Source organism: Halictus rubicundus, chromosome 15 (assembly GCF_050948215.1).
Source record: "Halictus rubicundus isolate RS-2024b chromosome 15, iyHalRubi1_principal, whole genome shotgun sequence".
NCBI lineage: Eukaryota > Metazoa > Arthropoda > Insecta > Hymenoptera > Halictidae > Halictus > Halictus rubicundus.
Genome location: NC_135163.1, coordinates 913,193 through 931,498, shown reverse-complemented (window position 1 = coordinate 931,498; position 18,306 = coordinate 913,193). Strand labels below are relative to the sequence as shown.

Here is an 18,306-nt window from a genome sequence, read left to right as displayed (position 1 = left end):
CAACAGTAAAATATTTTATTTTATGTATCTGGTTATCAAAATAAAAATATTTTATTTGCTGAAATTTTTCGTTCTGTTTAAAGTAGTATTTTATTTGAACCATATTAAATTATACTATTTAAAATAGTATCTAAAATTTTTTTTCTCGAAATTTTGCCCAGGTCTGTTTGGGTCTGAATATATTCTGGTATATTCTGATGGGAAAATTAAAATTTTACATTCTTTCTGTAAGACCAATTCCAGCCACATTTTTATAATAAAAAATAGTTTCTAATTCTTCGGTTTCTGCACAAGTTATGAAAACATATTGAACTAGAAGTTGGTAATTCAATGTTTATCGGAAGCATTAACCTCTTCGTTCAAATATCACAACAGTGTGATACGATTCCACGATGAGTGACTATATACCTCTATCTAAAAAACTTGCATCTCTACTTACATATTCCGCCGCCTATTACGGGATGCTTGGCACATCAAGTAGAACGTCTCGATTACATCATGAAGTCGTCGCTATTCAGACCGGATCAGCCTCCACCTATCATCCCGTTACACCGAGCCTCGGATTTGGTATTAATTAAAAGAATCTCCTTCCGCCATCTCGACGATACAGCCGGTCCGAGTGTAGCAAACTTGACGATGAACAGAGAGAGAAAGAAAAAGTCGAGATGCTATCAATTGATACCCTTCGACCTCTCCCTCCTTTCTTCCCCGTAACTGATTTTCTTGCTTCAATATCCCATATATCGCGGACATCCCGATATTAACATGTATAATACTATATACATACATAAATAGAATGTGTATATATATATATAAAACTCTCAACATCTCTTTGTCTCCCCACTACGTCTCTTCCCGTGTTCCTCTATCTCTCTATCTCTTCTAGCCTCTACCTCTGAAGCTTTTTGAATCGATCCTCTACGGTCCTTTCACCCCCTACCCCCACCCCTCTCTGACACACACCTAATCGTGTACCACCTATTTACTGTTCCCCTGACTGCACATTAGCGAAAACCTTGTTTCTCTCACACTCCCCAAATTCACACCCCCAACCCTTAACACCCCCCCTCCCACTATTCTGTGTTGTTTCTGTGTGTAACGACTGTTTCTCCATTTCTCCAATTTCAGGGAGGTTTTGGACGGAAGAAAAAGAAAAAAGAAGTAAGACGTTACGTCACGCTAAGTAATAACACACATGACATAGAGATTTACACTATACACACATGCATACATACACATATACATACACATAAGCATACATCCATACACATATATATATATACACACACATACACATACATACATACATAGATATCTAGATACATAGATCCATACACACAAAAAACATGGAATACATACATGCATACACACGTGAAGACACATCCACGCACACAATCACACAATCACACAATACACAGGTTACGCGAGCACCGTCTCTTTCTCTCCGACATTATTCAAACTCTCTCCACTCTCGATCGTGCACGATCAAAAATGTACACGCATCGACGCACAATGCCTCTTGTCACACGATTCTCTTCATTAACATAATCCGATCGCCGATCGGGGCACACCGGCTGACGATGTCCCGTGATTTTTCTTCACACGTGACACACGAAACTACCACCAACGCCACGGTGTACATCGATTCGATTCGGTCTGATTGAATCTGATTCGATTCAATTCAATTCAATTCGGTTCGATCCGATCCGACTCGCGTCAATACCGAAGCGAAGGTATTAATTAGACGATCCCAATAATACGTCGGCGCTGCGTGCTCGACGATCGATCGGAAAACCGTCCTCGGATTCATGAACGATTCACCTCGCGATATCGATTTTCGCCTCGTCTTTGCTCGGATTTGATACGCACGGTGTGTCTTGATCGCGTGTGCCGAATACGTGAACCCTCGCAAGGCGGATGCTTTCGGCGATTCCATGGAAACCATGGTTTAAATTCTTGCGTATCAATTGTTTTTCACCTGTTTCCGAGACTAGTTTGTTCTGATCGACGTTGATATTTTATCGAGCCTAACAAATAAGCGGTCTCAGATTTTTTATTTCAAAATTGTGGAAATTATAGAGACTCTTTCGTGGTAAGTGATCTGAATCGAAGATACATCGTGGTCGAAAAGGAACACGCTTGATTCACGCACGTCCAACGCGTTGCTCGTACGAAATGCTCTGTGCAAGGGCAGGAGCAAAGAGCTCGCAAACCGTGCTCCTAGGGGCAATGGCCGCAAAATCAGGAACCAGTGAACCAGCGTCTTCGGATCGAGGCTTTTGAAGGATAAATAGTGAGGGAATTGCTATAAAAAAGAACCTAAGCGACGACGTCAGGAAGCTATAGTGTAGTCCAAAGCCCAGATGGTGACGTCACTAACTACTATTGGCACGTTGGCGGGAAAATTCTCGAAACATGACGTTATGTGATCCCTTCGAGGGAGTTTGTGTCGGTGTCCCTAGGGTAAATTTAGGGGAATACGGTTACCCTCTCTCTGGCATTTTCGGGTTAGTCACGGCGCAGACGCAGACGCAACGCGAATTGGGTGCGCTCATCAGGTCACGTGACCGGTCCGTGACGGAAGCGTGGGGATGCTCGCCGCCGGGGAATGGGGGAATGGCGTCGTAGAAGGGGTAAGGTAGAGTGGGAGAAAAGTCTTGATCTGACGACACTGGCTGGTACCCCGTGAACCGAGCTCGGTGCCATATTTTTCAGCCCTTGATCCTGGCTCTGCTCGCGAGCCTGCTCTTGCCCCTCGGAGCTTCGGTTGGGCGTGCCCGCTTCACACACATGTCACGCGAACATCACCACAGGGTACCACCTATATACGCTTCTCATATTCTACTGCTGTCCACGTAAACGGGGTGGTTCGTTGTTAGTGGTACGATTCTCGACAGGATGATTTCTCGTGGAAACTTTGGGCGAAATTCCAAAATAAACAGTTTGCAAACGAGACTTCGTTTCTACAAAACAAATTTCTTGGTATAATTTTTCGAGCAAAGCACGTCCTCCTTGGTATAATTTACACTCAAAATACAAATGTTCTTTTTGCTACAATTTACGGATACTGGAAAATTGAGGAAGAATATATGCCATGATTTTAGTTCGTCAACACTGAACCATATACAATACTGAATTTAAGCTTTAACTGTCAACTCGGGTATAACGCATATAAATACATCAGCTTAAAATATATAAATCATATAAAATTCATCAGCTTAAAAGTTCATTTTTAAATCTGGATAAACGATTTCGTTATTTATAGGTATGCGATCAACGTAGCAGTCAACGTGTTAATAATTATATTTATTGCACGTAATATGTTATGTTACTGTAACTATTTATTCACATGTTAGCAGCCATTTTTCTATTTTAGATAGGACAGGAATACAGTAATAAAATAGCGACATTCAATAACGTGAAAACACAAAAATTGATTTTCGTATTGTTCAAATATAAATTCACAAAGGGTAGTTACCCCTTGTACATTCCTCCAAGATAGTGGTACAAAAGATTCTAATTTTTAATTCTACCTATTGTGTTTTATTCGTAAATTTATATTTTAAATAAATATATCAAATTGCGACACTGCGATAAATAACAAATTCAATGGTGGTTATCTGGAATAGAAAATGAGTAAATTTCTGCCAAGGAACCGTGTAAAATTTCTTAAACCTATGAAGCTTTTTGTTTGAACATCTTTGAAGTTTTGCGAAAAACGAAGTCTACAGCGAGGGAATTTTTCGACCATTTCGTCCACGAAGATTATTCTATCGTGGGTCGTGTCATTGATAATGGATCATCCTGTACATTGTATACGCGCCGTCGCAAGTGTCTTGACGTCTTACCGACACGATCGTAAAGCGAGACCCGCCTGTGTGCTTCCTCAAAAATTCCCGTGTATCTAGACGGTATTCGAATCCACGTGTTCGATATACTCGCACTAAACACGTCGGATCGTGTATGTATATGCTTTTGCGTGTACTGGGTCAGGTAACTATCTAAAAAGTCTCGATGATAATACAGCGATCGGCCGATCGGACGGGACCGAGTCGGCTCAACGCGATCGAAATCGAGATCGAAGCGGGATCGAAGCGATTCGGTCGCGGCCGTTCGCTTCTGCGACGCACACACGCATTCGCATTCGCTTCGCCGAGCGAGCACGACGCACGACGAGAAAAATCGGACACGCTGACTCCATTCGAATTACGGTGAATCGATTACGCGAACACCTTATTTCTTATTCTTATCGATTTCGTTAACCTTTTGGACTGCGATATATTTTACTGTTCCAGTGATCAGAATTTCTTTGTCGTTCATAATTCCTTAGAAGAAGAGGGAAATTTCTATTCATTGTTCGCCGGCTGAAGTTCCGAAAATCGGTCAAATCGGATTCAACTCAAATTTTGCACATAGCCTCAATTTGCATTAAAAACATGTTTTCATAGTAGTATCATTTTCTACTTTACCGACACTACATTTTCTACCTTGCGCTACAACAACGAGTAAGACTGTTGATGAAGATTTCGAACAGAATCGTCTAAATGTGGCTGTTATTAATTTTCTTTGAAATACAATTCTATTTTGTCGTTGTTAATATACAACCATTGGAGAATACCTACCTACGCATAGCTTCGAATTTTCTTCTTCTTCTAGGAAATTGTGAACGACAAAGATGATCTAATCACCGGAAAATAGATCGCAGTGCAAGGGAAGTACGCCGAACCGATAACAAAGAAATTAAAATGAAAATTTCTTTTAAAACCGACAACGACGCGGAGAAATTTGTAGATTGTTAACAGGGACGCGATCGCGACAGGAACATTTACTCGAGCACCGTTGTCATTTAATTATGCGCAGTCGTCGCAGTCGAATTAGATTTACGAAGCAACAGAATTCAGCCTGCAATTATCCTTCAGCGACACGGAGAAATTTAATCAGGTCCCGCGACCGAAGGGAAGAACAACCGTAACGAGAGAAAACAATTGCAGCGTCCGTTTTCTTTTCTTCTCGAGTGTCGTACGTCTGGCGTTAGAGATCGCAGCCGCCCGCCGCCTGAGAAATAAAAACGCTTCTATATATGTATATGTAGATCGTATGCCATATCCGCAATGCTTGCCGCTGAGACTCTGTATACTATGTACGTGCTATACAATAATCTTCGTTATTTTTTTTTTCTTCTTTTTGTCTCTCTCTTTCTCTTCTATTCATTAATCGCGCGCGGCTCGGAAAGCAAGCAGAACCGTGGCGAAAGATGCGCGAAATTTACACACGATCGCAGTGGCGTACCCTTTCTCTCTCTCTCTCTCTCTCTCTCTCTCTCTCTCTCTCACTCTCCTCTGGGATCGTATTGATTTATCGCCAACCACGTCGCAATACAGTCACTCGGCCGAAACGATGCTCCTCCGCATCAAAAGACATCGATCGCGGGAAATCCCGCGACCACCCGTTGTATAACCTCTCGGCCACCGCAAATTCGATCCGTCCGCGATGCTTTTCGGAAATGAATTTTTCTACCCCTCGAATGGACGAGAAAACTACCGCTCTCAACGGACGAGAGAAACGCTCCGGAAAACTCCATTCTCAACCCGGCTCTGGAAATGCAGGGCGAACAACAAACAGGACTATCTCTGAAATTCGATTTGTTCCATTTAGAATACATTGGCCAACTAATCGGACCAGGAACAGTATTTTCCTCGAAATTCGAGTAAATGTTATAGCCGGATAAGGAGTTTAAAAGTGCCCTAAACTACATTGAATTCGCAGTAGGCCGTTCGATAGCTTATCCAACGAAAATACTTTGTGCTAATTTTCAACCCTATATGTCGACATGGAGGGTAGTAATGGGGTGACGAATAAAATCAGGTATTCCCGTCATTTCTCTTACCCTGTTCAAATGAAAATTCTGAAAAAATCAGGCATATTCGAGCTATTAGAATGCACATCTATGAATTTTTTCAGAATTTTCAGCTTCGTAACCGAATTTTAAAAGGTAAATAAAATTTTAAATTGCCGATTTCTTGTAGAAGATACGAAATACTAAGTTTATATTTTTACAGTTTTGGCTGTTGACATATAATTTTCAAGAAATCGGCATTTCAAAAATTTTATTTGTCATTTAAAATTCGGTTTCAAAGCTAAAAAATCTGAAAAAATTCCTAAATGGCGATATAAGGTTGAAAATTGGCACTTTTCTTTCTACAAGCCATCGAATGGCCTATTGCAAATTCAATATAGTTTAGGGATACTTTCGACCTCCTTATCCGGCTATACCCTTCATATGTGAAGTAGAATCTGATTTTTGCAGTTTCGTTTTTAAGGAACACCGAAGTGATTCTTTTTAGAAATTTTCGGGCAATTTGCTTCGTATTCGAGGAATCGAATGGGGAAAAATTGAGCAAGCGAAAGACGATTCTGCTATTTCGGGCGAGAATGGAAAAATCGAAGCGTTAAGTAATAGGTATATTGCAAACAGCGTTCGTTTAGTGTCTCGCTCGCCCTGTACTTCGAGGAGGCTCGCGTTTCCGAAACAATAGACGGATTTTTGACAGACGGAGGCAATTTTTATCCTGATTGATCCGAGACGAGGCTACTCACGGATCGCTCTTGCTTCTCTCTATTCAACGTCTCGAGCGAGAAAAGAAAAAAAAAAGAAAAAAGAACGAACCAATCGACGACGAACGTGTCCTGCCGCATCGTGTGCTCCGCTCTGCCCAGTAATGCTCGGCCTGAATATTCATCGACAGACACGTCTCGCTTGCGTAAATTAGATCTAGGTAGACTGTACGTATGATACAACCTTAGTCATAGATCATTATTAGGCGTAGGAAGTTCGTGTATGTGCATCCAACTCGGCGAACGATCTTTCATTCTTTAATGTCAAACGCTTCTAGTTAGTCTTCGGTACGTAGACTAGGTGCAACGATTGCAATCAGTCTCCTCGGAGAAAGAAAGAACAAAACAACGCTTCTTCGTTAACAAGAAGCTCTGCGAGTCGAAGGTGATTGGCATTTCACGCCGAGAAGGGAGAATTGTTATTATTTTGTTTCTCTCGACGGGACAGCGAGTCCTCTGGTTGCAAGGCGAATCGGCGAGACCGCGCGTTGTTCAATTCTGTTCCAGTGAAAGTCAGAAGTTGTCGATCGAGTTTAACCTTTTAGCTTAGAAATTTAATTCGGAGATTTCAAGCTGAAACGTAAAATTCAATTTAGAAAGTAAACTAATTTGCATTGCTTCGGAATCAATGTAAAATTGTTAAGGTGCCGTTACGTATGTTAGCTTACGATGGAAAGTTGAAGACGTCAAGTTCGTGGCGAGGGTTTAATTGAAATTTGAAATTGAGATCGCGGGAGACGAGAATTAAGAAGGGGACGCTTGCGTCGGAAAGCAGTTTGCCCGTGTGCGTTTCGTCTTGCGACCGCGGAGAGTTGTCGCGTTCGATTCGGTGAGCGTCCTCGCCGTGCGAGGATAGCGTTGAGGAATGAAACGCAAGAGAAAGAAAGAGAGAAAAAGAAAAAAAAAAGAAACGAAAACGAAACCGAGAAAGAACCAGGTGGGCATACCTCGAATTTCTAATAATGACTCTCGAGAGAAATTCGGGTGAGAGGGAGCGGAAACGAGCAGGGATCACGTGGATCTCCACCAGGTTCGTATGTTCACGACCCGCTTTTAGCACCAATTCCGTACTGTACACACGTATATAGACCGGCTTCTATACGACTAGTCGCCGTAGCTGCTTTTCAGACTAGACGCGGAATAGATGTTCCCGATGCTTCCAAAGTAGGAAAAGAAAAAATGTGGGGCAACGTCGTACTATCGGTAAAGTACACGTATGTACGTGCAAAAACGGTGTGACACTCGTCGCCGTTTCTGTAACATTGACACGTACGCGCTCGTGAATCGTCCCGTTCGCTTAAAAAGACGGCGTTGTTTTTTTTTCTCTCTTCATTTCGTTTCGCTTCCTAACCGCGATAAAAGCTCGTCGCGTATTAGTAATTAACGGGCCGGGATCGGGTAACGAAAATAAATTGACACTCGTGGTGCGCGCGACGATCAATGTTGCGGAAAGACGGCGATCGCTTCACTTCCGATACGCGAGACTCTCGCACGATTGATGGACCCGTATTGAAAACCATCGTCGGCCACCATTTTGTACGATTGTTCGAACCAAAGTCGCCTGCCTTGAAGCTCGGGACGTTGTCTTGCGATGCACAACTGAACGCAATACGAACGATACGACGCATAGAGCTCATCTAGAAGCGGGTTATGAATAACCGGTGCACACATAGAAGACGATACAAATGAATATTTCCAAGCCCGCTTATCAACCTGCATATACTGGCTGACCCGATGGAAATAGGCCCCCTTGGTAGCGTCTGCTGGGTTTTGTTCGAAAAATATACATACGCACCGATCACGAACAATTCCGAAATCTCACTCTCAGTCAGTGGACCGCAAAAAGTCACTTCTGGGAACCGTTCAGAAGTTGTACGATTTTATTCAAAATGGCTTATTGTAGAGAGTACCTTGTAATTTTTCTTACGCAAAAATATTTATAAATCTCAAAGCTGTGGCTTACCTCCCGAAGGTCCTATTAAAGAAAAATAGGATAATTATTACCTGGTCTCCATACGAAGGATCTTTTTTCGTTGCACGATTTTGTCGTTAAAAATCGCAATTGTACCCTGAAACGTTCACCATTTCGTCACGAACAAATATTTCAAAAAGTCCTTCGTTTAAAAGTAAATAATATTTTAGAAATTTTATGGATCTTTCCATTTTAGATGTACCAGCACCCAAACCGTCATTTTGTACAGAACCTGCGGGAAGTCAGCCATAATTTTGTGACCAATAAACATTTTTACATTGTGAAATACTTTCTAAAATAAACGATTTTAAATTTAAAAAGATTTTTCTGTATCGAGTAGTGTAGATATTGAGAAAAATTCCGAAAAGTCATTCTTTTCGGTTCCCTGACTGAGCATAACCTCAGAAACGAGCGAACGCTACACTATGCAGTTGTTTCTTTGGTATTCTTGGTGCTATCGATGTGTATATTACTTTTTTACTATGCAAAGATAAAACGTATTCAGTTCAATTTTATTTGTCTTTCAGTAATTACGTGTACTTAATGCAAAGTGTTTAGACGTCGAATTCTGTTGCCATTATGTATCTAGACTTTTCCTGTTGCCGTATGTACCTCCATATGTATCGCATATAACAGCATTGCCATGAACCGTTATTAAAAATGAATGAAATTCAATTAGACACATTTCATCGGTGTACTCAATAAATACATACAACTTTATTAGACTCTAACACGATTCGCGTAAACGTTATTTACTTTGACAGCGCTACAGAATACCGATTGATAAACACAATTTCGAATCGTTTCGCTGATAAATTGTTCATTAACAAACGCTCAACGGAAGATATCACGGCGACCTGTTTCTAGCGGACCGTCAAGTATTTAGAGGATCAGAGATGCTCTCTCTCTCTCTTTTTCGTCGATCGAGGATAAATGCGAAGCGATCTCTGTCGGGATCGTTGTATTGGAAATATTTGTTTCACCCTTTTCCTCTCAGTCACTCGACGAATCCTTGTTGAATCACGGAGAGGTGAACACATGGGCGACGATTATAACGCGCGTATATTTTGTATATAATTCGATCTAAGGCACGTCTATTACGGTAACGATGATTTATTGCAACGTATAAAAAAGCTCTATATACTTTTTTTCTACATAGATAGTTCGGCATTCGCCGGGGCCGGCCGGGACTTACACCTGTTCTCGATTTCACAGGTACGGTATGACGACGAGGACGAGGACGAGGGTCCTCAGGCGGATCCGCTGCTCGAGCAAGGAGCACCGATCCCGGTCCGACTGCACAACGAATTTCCACCCGAGCTGGCCTCCACACCTCTCGAGGATATCGATACTTTCTATCATAACCAAAGGGTAACTGCTTTATCGCAAACATCAACGCGTTACCACGCCAACGATCGATTCTAAACGATCGTCAAATCTTGGCTGAAAAATGACCGACATTCGATGAGCCAAGACTGAGTTGTACTATTCGCACAGACGCGGAACGGTTTCGTTCAGTAAAATACAGTAATATCTGCGTAACTGTCGCATCGTCGGGTCTGCCGAGCGACAGTTCTAGCAGAGATACTACATTTTTTTGTATTGTGCCGAACGTAGAGAAGGATAGCGATTAAAAGAAGAAATGGGGTTAAGGCGTTCGACAAATATCAAAGGACTCGTGCCAGCTCAGCCTTTAAATTAAAAAATCAGAATTCCCCATTTTCAGTTTTTCGACAATGAAACTTTTACCATCCTATTCGTATCGTTTTCCTAATTAAAATTACTTCAAACACGATATAATTACGATCATAATTACTTGTGTAACAAGCCATTCAAGTTTTAGACCCGACGTTTACAGAATACGTGTACCTCTACCGCAAATGTCCGAAACTTTAATTGCTTATTACACGAGTAATTATAATCGAAATTATATCGTGTTCGGAGTTATTTCAATTAGAAAAACAAGCCGAATACGATGGTAAAAGTTTCATAAAAAGAAATAACAAATTAAAAAAATTGCAATCTTTCAAAAGTTGCACCGATTCTCGATCCTTCGCTGGCTCGGTCGTCGAGTTTACCTCTTGTTAGGTTCCAAGGGGGATCACCCAGTGGTGGGGGTAAAATTTTGACAGTTACGGTAGAGATCTTTGCGACAGTTACGGAGATAATACTGTAATACTTTAATGATATTTCTTTTGTTTAGTTTCCGATACATGTCTGTGCTGATACGGTCAAATAGTATGAACACCTATGTTCAAATGCATTAAAAAATGTTTGTCTGATTGGTGCTGCGCGGAACCGTTTCGTATCTGTGCACATATTATACATCAACGTTTATTGGGTGACTGGCAAAATGATCTTGAAATCTTGATACCATTTTCTGGTGTTAAACACAAAAATTATCTAATCGGTGTTGCAATGATCCAAGTTGCATTATTAGCACCAGGTTTACGGGTTCTAATATTTTTAACGTACGATTATTAAGATTCTAAAGATGCAGGCATTATTCGACAAACTTATTTCTTTGGATATATATTCTAAAAAATGGATAAAAATTTGGATAGATGCATCATTGTCATTTTTATAAAGTAATACAAAATAATCGCATTTATGGTGCTCCGTAAACCTAGTGTTAAGAGGATTATGGTTTTCGGCTGGTTTTACCTTGAGGAATATTGTATGTTTTAGACCTTCGTCGTCATCAGCAAGGGAAAGGACATATTCAGGTTCTCAGCGACAGACGCGATGTGGATCCTCGACCCGTTCAACCCGATACGACGCGTGGCCATTTACATATTGGTTCACCCACTGTTCTCCCTCTTCATTATCACTACAATATTGGTTAACTGCATACTCATGATCATGCCCACTACGCCCACCATCGAGTCTACGGAGTGAGTATCGTTCATACGTCCTCGCCTCGCACGTTCGATAACTTCGAAACAAAGGCGAGACCTCGATTTATCTCTTTGCCTACTTTCACCGTTTCTCTGTTTCCTTTTTTTTTTTTAATAATCATTTATTTCTGAGACCTGTACGAGCATCGGCTTCATTTTCAAACGCTCACCGATTACGGCCAACGGTGGCCATTTTGTTTCGACCGAAGTGCTATTACGATGCACTTGTTGAACTTCACTTCTCTTTAATTTAAATAAAATTCTATCTTGTTGTTGCGAATATTTATCTAATACAGTCTATGTAGGTGTTCTGTCTATAATTTACATTTATGCGGTAAACATAAATTTTGCTTGTCTTTTAGAGAATGATTAACGACGAAAAGATTCTAATTGCAGATATTGTGGGGAAATTCGTACTGCGTGAGGTTAAAACGAGAAATTTGACATATTTTTGGAAAATTTATTGATTCCTTAGACAGAACTAGACCAGTTTATTTAACAACATAAGTATATAAAGAAGATAAAATTATAAAATGCATAACTTATACAAATTGACTACTATTAGAACAACTACTGCAAATTAAAAAAAAAAACAATGATTTTTACTTATTTTAATGGTAACAGATTTTTCAGTTTATTTACGTTTCCTGTGTCTAATGGTGACTAATAAATTAGTATCCACAAAATGTTCGATGGTATCCTACATACATATTATAGTAATCTTAACCAGTAAATTATCCAATTAGTTTTTTGTTAATCGTCCAACGATCAAGCATAAGGAGTTCCTTGATATTGTAATTTAATTTACATTGGAAGAACGATACTCGTACAGGAGCCAAAGAATTTAAACTAAAGAGACAACTCGAATGATTCTCGGTTGGATAGAAGCGAATAACTAAATGTACACGAACAGGTGTTTTGTTTTAACGATTATTTGATTAATCGATACGAGATCGATCAAGATAGTGTATTAAAAGCGGCTTGAAATTTTACTGTTTACGGAAAAAAAAACAAAAGAATCGACACAGTGTCAATGAAAGTTGGGCTTTGATATTTCTAAAATCCAGAAGGTGTTCATTATTGTACAGTATTAACGAACGAAGAATAATTCTGTATGAAAACACAAGATCTTGTTCTCTTATTCAGGGCTTCGTTTTTCAGAAAATTGAATCTTACACGAGACAACTTGTACTTGTTTTTGTATACAGGGTATCTCAAAAATGTTGTATTTGAAAGGCATGATTCCTGAGGTCATTTGAAGTAACTTTGTCCTTCGCAAAAATGTCCTACGTGGCTCTATTGAGAAGTTATTAACAAAAAACACGGACCAATCAGAATACGTCTATAGAGGAGAGATTCCGGCTCGGCGAATGCCAACGCCATGCTTAGTGGGACCGCGTTCCGATTGGTCGGTGATTTTCACTAGTAACTCCTAACAAAGCCGCGGAGAACATTTTCGCAAAGGATAAAATGACCTCAGAAATCACGTCTTTCAAAGAAGTATATTTTTGAATCACCCTGTATAATATAACAAAATGTCTTTCTTAATATCTATGAAAGCAAATAACGGAAGAAGTGTTTGTTTACAATGTTTACAATTTTCACTTGACTACGGACTTTTCGCAAAGAATTATTCATTGTTTACCACTACTGTGCGTCGCAGAACATCCTTTATATATGTCCAACAAATTTTCTTCTCTCATCAAATATATATATATACAGGGTGTCATGGAACTGACGGTGCAACCGGATAAGGCCTGATTCTACGTGAAAAAATAAATCGAAAATATCGAATAAAATTTGGCGGTGTTTACAAATACGCCACTGGTTTTACATATGAAAACGGTTTACAGTGTAATTTGCGTGCCTCACAAGAAGTCCCGTGAAAAGAATGCGGGGCTGATTGGTCATAGTGGAAAGGGCACGCCGCGTTTCGCACGCATTTTCGGCTCTGGCGAATTATCGACTAAAGCGGTCACACATACTATACTTGGTGCCACGTAAGAAGGAACCTATTTCGCGCATGTCGTTGTGGCTTAGCCTCGTTGTAAAGTCTCAGCTCCCCACTCGATCGCCCACTACGTCATGAATATTCATATACCGAGAGACAACTAATTTGTAATTTGTCTCGTCTTAACTCCTCCAACCATATCTCTCTGAACGCTACGAACATACGGGATTATCAACAACTAGCATTTCGACGCAGAAAAGATGCGCGGTCGTAAGAGCGCGAGTAGGGAATTAGCCAATGAACGAGTCTTGTTGGTGTCGTACGTACAGAAAAAGACTTAAATTCGTTTTTCGCCAGGTTTCTTCTTACATGGCACAGAGTACAGTGAATTCTCATTACGAGACAGTGCCAACCTCACAATTTGGAGTCAGTGGAACTACCCACACCACCGCGGTGAGGGGCCGAAGTTCGAGAGCCGTCTCTCGAGCTACGTGCAACATTGTATCGGAGAAAGACATTTTCTCAATCTTCTTGTCACTATCGCTTAGTAGTCATAGACTTTTATGACTTGTAGACAGATATGACTCTTAGGTTTCCAGCGTGCCCTGTGTGTTTCAAATGCGACGCTCGGCGACAACCTCAGATTTCGTCTAACAATAAGAGTCAGTCACCAGAACGGCGCAACTGACTCGTAACGAGAATTCACTGTATATACAGGGTGTCCCGAGTTTAAATGGCAAAACTTCGGGACCGAAAAACTAAGACAAAAAGTCTTTTAGAGATTTGCTCGTTTTTCTTTGTTTTGGAGAAAATTGCAAAAAAAGAAACAAAACAAGTTTTCATTTTTGTACTTATTTATTTACATTTTACTTACGTTATCATCTATTTATTGCAGGAATGCAAGCATTACATCTAGCACTGACTTGATAAATTATATCAGTTAAAACTATATCAGCGTATTCAACATTAGAATAGGTACTCGGCATTGTAGCTGAAGCTATTCACTCCAAAATATCTGAGTAACTGACTAAAGACTGATTAAGAAATCATAGAAGAAAGCAAGAATGTAAACAAACGAAAGAATGTAAAGGATAACATGAAGTGTTTACATATCTGACTGTCACAACCCACACAACAATGTCAAAACAATCACAAATACAAGTGTATACAACAACTCAAGAGAGCAACGGACAACGAGATATTGAATTTTTGTGATTTTCTCCAAAACGAAGCAAAAACGAGCAAAACTCTAAAAGACTTTTTGTCTTAGTTTTTCGGTCCCCTACATGCTCCTGAAGTTTTGCCATTTAAATTCGGGACACCCTGTATAGCGCAGTGCTGGGCACGATCAGGGCCCCTCAAACGCTTGCATCCCCCATCAACCTTTCTTGCAGCGCGCGCCTTCGTCGCGTTCGCCGGTGTCTCGTGTTTTCGTTGCCCCACCGTACCTTTTTCTTCATGGTAACAGCGCTTACTGGAAGGGGACAGTGGGCGCTACGATGGGGACGGTTTGGCCTCAATTGAGGCAAATGTGCCCAGCACTGACGTAGTGTGTGACGTCAAATCCTAATCGTTGGGACTACGGAAGCGTTAGGACCCTCTTGCCCTTGTGCCGTTCCGTTCTCATCTCACCACGGTATTATTGGGAGCTAAAAGAAGTCTCTTGGAAGGAATGCGGGAAGGACACATCAATAGTTCTTGTCCTTGTGCCGTCTCAGAAGACTTCTTTTCAGCTTCCACGTATTGGACGCGTACCGATCGAATTTTTGAAGTCGATTTTCTCGAACACGAAGTCTCAAATGAACAAATTTCATTCGATATTTCCGATTCGTTTGTCCACGTAGTATCAGCCCCTGTCAGGTTGTACCGTCAGCTACATGACACCCTGTATTTCCGCTTGCTCTGCAGTGACTGTGAATCGACGTAGCTTTAGCGTGCTTACGAGCCTAAGCCGGAGATGACGAGGCACCCGTTTTAATGGTTTTTACCCAGTCCGAATTCTCCCCGTCCCTGTTTCTTTCGTTCCTCGATTTTCTCGGAGCCTTTGATTAACGTTTGTTTAGATAGGAAAGCCATCGAAAGCTTACGGCGAGTACACGTTTTTTTTTTTGCAACGAATAGAATACTTTTGAAGCGATGTTCTACGTGTTATAGCTCTAAATATATGAGTAGAGAGATGCGATAAATTGTATATCCGTTGGTAAGTTTTGTTCTAGTCTCTCTTAGAGGTAGACGTAGTACATGACCGCTCTGTGCGAATAATCCGTAAGCGATGATCCATGGAAACAAACGGTGTCGATGATAACGTATCTGTCTCGTACGCTAAATAGCTTGCCGAGGTAATCATTGTTCGCTCGGGTCGTGCTCTCAATTGAATTCATCGTCCACGGCGGCGATCCGAGATCGATCAGACACCGACAACCGATCGGACACTATCGTCTAGTTTCGCAGAAGCGACACCGCTCACCGGAAAGGATCTAGATCGTAGATCGACAATTACCTGTGTCGGCGAGTAGCGATGGGTTCGAACGGATGTGACAAGTAACGAAGCCTGTTCGACAGATAGGTTTCAATAATCTGCGTGAAAAGCAACAAAAAGCTTTAAAGAGACGAAGAAGTTGGTGCATTTACCGGCTGTCCCAAAATTCGTCACCCCATTTGTTTTTATTATAACTTATAGTTGGAATTCTACTGTTCGAGGAGGCAAATATGATGATGTAATTTCCGATTTTTGTTCGTTGTCTTCGAGGTCTTTTGAAGGTCATCGATGTTTTTTTCAAATGGCACCATCTATTTTTAACTTCACGAGTTTCAAAAAATTAATTTTGCATAAATGCCCGCAAACTAATCATGACAAATACGATTGAATAGAGAAGATATGCAAAATAAATAAAATATAATGGTATTGGGCCGGCCAGAAAGTTCGTCCAGTTTTTCTAGAACGAACTTTTTGGTTGATCTAATGTATTAAGCGAAAAACGAATAATTTGAGTGAACTAAATAGATGGAATAAGCGACAAAGCATACCAAATGAATGAAAGTAAAAGAAAGTAACGATCAGACAAATGATCCGAGCAAATTGGGAAATGCTGTGGAACACGTCCGAACTCGAACCCATCGCTACTTCCCGGAAGAACAAGGATCCATTAGAAAATGTGAGAAACAGACTGCAGATTTTCATGCAACTTCAGACGGTCGACGACTACATTGTTGTCCACAGTTACTAAAACTATGGTTAGTTCGAAATTTCTTTTTTAAATGAAAGATCAAGTTTGATCAAGACGCTGAGGTCACTTTCAATGAAATGATCGAGACTATCCTCTGTAGGCTAAAGAAAATGTAACGAATGCACAAAGATCCACAGTCTATAAATGATCGAGACAGTAGATCCGAATTCGGGAGAAAATGATTGACCACGAGGTAGGCGTAGGATCCTTTCGGCGACGTGAGTAGTATCGCCGATGCAACCTCGAGCGCAAGCACGACGGAACAGTGATTGTGATTAGGCAGTAGAGAACTCGTCGACGCGCGCAACGAATTGCATTTTAAAGCTGAGTGGTGTGTTTGTTGTTTTCAGAGTGATATTTACGGGCATCTACACATTTGAGTCCGCCGTTAAGGTGATGGCGAGGGGTTTCATTCTGCAGCCTTTTACCTATCTTAGAGATGCATGGAATTGGCTCGACTTCGTAGTTATAGCTTTAGCGTGAGTAGTTAAAAACTTATTCTTTAATAACCGAAAAAAAAGAAAAGAAAGATGAACACAAAGACCAAAACAAAAAAAAAAAAAGAAAAGCGAAACCCGAACGTTAAACGGAAAATGAAAAGAACGACAAATGGTAGAGTACACAGCGTGTGACGAAAAGAGAATAGAAAATCCGGAGAAGGTGCATAAGATATGTTTTCGAAAAGAGAGATCGACTAGATTGAACGTGTCCTTTGAACTTAATCAGTTTGTTCTTTTGTCCCTTGCAAAGTTACAGTGTAACAGTGTTTGACCATCGATGTCCATAGGACAATCCGTTTAGGCTAATAAGTCGACGGTCTCGCGTAATACGGAAATACGAGCGAGAAACACGCATAGATTCTGTCCGATCGACTCACGTTGACGATATATGTACCTAATAGTTGACTCAAGATGTGACGCTCGTTGAATCGGTATGATCCGCGGTCGCCTAGGACTCGCATAAATTCCAGTTCCGTCCGATTGCCTGTGAAAACTGTTGATTACTGTTGTTTGACATTCCGAGAGGCCCACGAGCTAGATCCGAACAAACGAGACGGCGATCTTAGGCGAGCGGTCAGGACCGATTTCGAGAGGAAAGATATCGCCGGTTCGCCGAAGAGAGAATACTTAGTATTCGAATTTAGTGAATCAAAGGTTGTGAACCGTAGACATTCGCTAGATACCTTGAGTACGCTATGGAGATTCGTGTAGCATCGAGTAATTATACTACACCACCGTAATTCAGTACTCTCTTCTCTCTCTCTCTCTCTCTCTCTCTCTCTCTCTCTCTCTCTCTCTTTTCTTTCTTCTCTATTCTTGTCTATCTATCTATTTCTCTTCTCTCTCTCTCTCTCTCTCTCTCTCTCTCTCTCTCTATCTATCTATCTATCTCTATCTCTCTGTCTCATGTTACACACATACTTTGGCCGATTGTATTCTGTAAATACATGAAGCATTCTTCGACATTCTAACCACACGTAATAGTCACACGAATACGTAACAGGTATTATACGAGTATTAGTTCACCTAGATAGGGGACTTAGAGACTTTGAATTATTATGTCTAGTTACCTCGGACCGAAGAGTATACCATTTTTGATTAATCATCGTAATGTTGGTTTAGACTAGTCCTATAAGTCGATTCG

General features: G+C 40.8%; 1 protein-coding gene across 23 annotated transcripts in view; it reads left to right on the top strand.

Annotated features, from left to right (window-relative positions):
- Para (sodium voltage-gated channel paralytic) overlaps nucleotides 1–18,306 on the top strand; it is a 73,567-nt gene that overhangs the window by 6,985 nt on the left and 48,276 nt on the right. For 15 of the 23 annotated variants that reach the window (XM_076801458.1, XM_076801466.1, XM_076801462.1 and 12 more), the window contains exons 3-6: nucleotides 1,129–1,161; nucleotides 9,803–9,958; nucleotides 11,276–11,481; nucleotides 17,013–17,141. In XM_076801458.1, coding sequence (XP_076657573.1) covers nucleotides 1,129–1,161; nucleotides 9,803–9,958; nucleotides 11,276–11,481; nucleotides 17,013–17,141 — 524 coding nt within the window. The remainder of the gene's footprint in view (nucleotides 1–1,128; nucleotides 1,162–9,802; nucleotides 9,959–11,275; nucleotides 11,482–17,012; nucleotides 17,142–18,306) is intronic. The other 8 variants (XM_076801468.1, XM_076801467.1, XM_076801464.1 and 5 more) reach the window with 1 other exon arrangement.